This window comes from Galeopterus variegatus, unplaced genomic scaffold, assembly GCF_000696425.1.
Source record: "Galeopterus variegatus unplaced genomic scaffold, G_variegatus-3.0.2 Scaffold82293, whole genome shotgun sequence".
NCBI lineage: Eukaryota > Metazoa > Chordata > Mammalia > Dermoptera > Cynocephalidae > Galeopterus > Galeopterus variegatus.
Genome location: NW_007808404.1, coordinates 1 through 1,019, shown reverse-complemented (window position 1 = coordinate 1,019; position 1,019 = coordinate 1). Strand labels below are relative to the sequence as shown.

Sequence of the window (1,019 nt, the reverse complement as noted above, 5' to 3'; positions counted from 1 at the left end):
GACTGGGTCCTGCTGTCGCACAGGAGCGGTCTTTCTTTTCCGTTCCTCGGGGTCTTTCCCAGTGGCAAAGATATTTTGGAGTCTTAATTTCTCCTTCTCCAGATCTCCTGTAGGGCCCAGAAATGGCCTAATTAAGGTGTGAAGGGTGCCCGTACTCATGGTCTGTGTTCTCAGTTGGGCATGCTTGCTGCAAGGTGCCTGGGTCATGTGGTTAGCGCTCTGCTTCTACCCTGGGTGCTCCTGAGCTTGTCATGTCAAGATAGGCAAGAAGAGGTTTAAAGAACAAAAAAGAGCGTTGTCAAAACCCACACACTGCTTGGGTGCAGAGTAAGGCTAAGAAACTCAAGGACCCGAGGCCTCAATGATGCCCTTAGTGGCAGCCTGTGTGTTGGGAATGTGGGGAGATGTTAGGATGGGCTGGGCCAAAAGTTCTGTCAGATGCCAAGTACAAAGCAGGAGCAGCGGCTCTGTGAAGCGGGCTGGGGTGCAGAGGAGTTTGATTCCAGGGACTATGTGAGCTCAAGAGAACAGAGGCTGTGAGACCTGACAGCCAAATGTTCATCAGGTATATTGGTAGAGTCTAGTTAATAGTCAAAGAGAGTTCTGGAAAAATAAAAAAACAGGACCACCTAACTAGTCCTGAAAACCTTGCAAGCTAACATGTGCCAAGGCTCAAGAGCATTAGTATGAAAAGCATGAGAATTTGATTAGCTACCAGCTCACTTGCCCAGTGGGCTGCTGGTCCCAACCACCCAGGGAAGTCTGTCTGAGCCTTCTCACTTACGGGTGGCTTGAGGTTTGAACTGCTCCCGGCTGTAGGCCCCATTGGCTTGGCATAAGCTGGCAGGCCGGAGGTGGGACCGAGCCGCCAGGATAGGAGGTAGGTAGATGGGTGAGGCTGGCTGCTTGGAAGGTGAGACCCTCTGGCTGGATGTTGGGCTGCACTGTAGGGGCAAAGTGTCTCCTCCTGGAGAGGAAGAGTCAGGGTGGGGGAGACCCATCTGACTTTTTTTTTTTTT

General features: G+C 51.6%; 1 protein-coding gene across 1 annotated transcript; it reads right to left on the bottom strand.

Moving 5' to 3' along the window:
- Window positions 1-3: 3 nt before the first annotated feature.
- Window positions 4-967, bottom strand: LOC103584694 (UPF0193 protein EVG1-like; the record flags this gene model as incomplete). Its single annotated transcript, XM_008565601.1, has 2 exons — window positions 4-107; window positions 785-967. Coding segments are annotated over 2 exons (287 nt in total), but the record flags the coding sequence as incomplete, so codon positions are not given.
- Window positions 968-1,019: the final 52 nt, after the last annotated feature.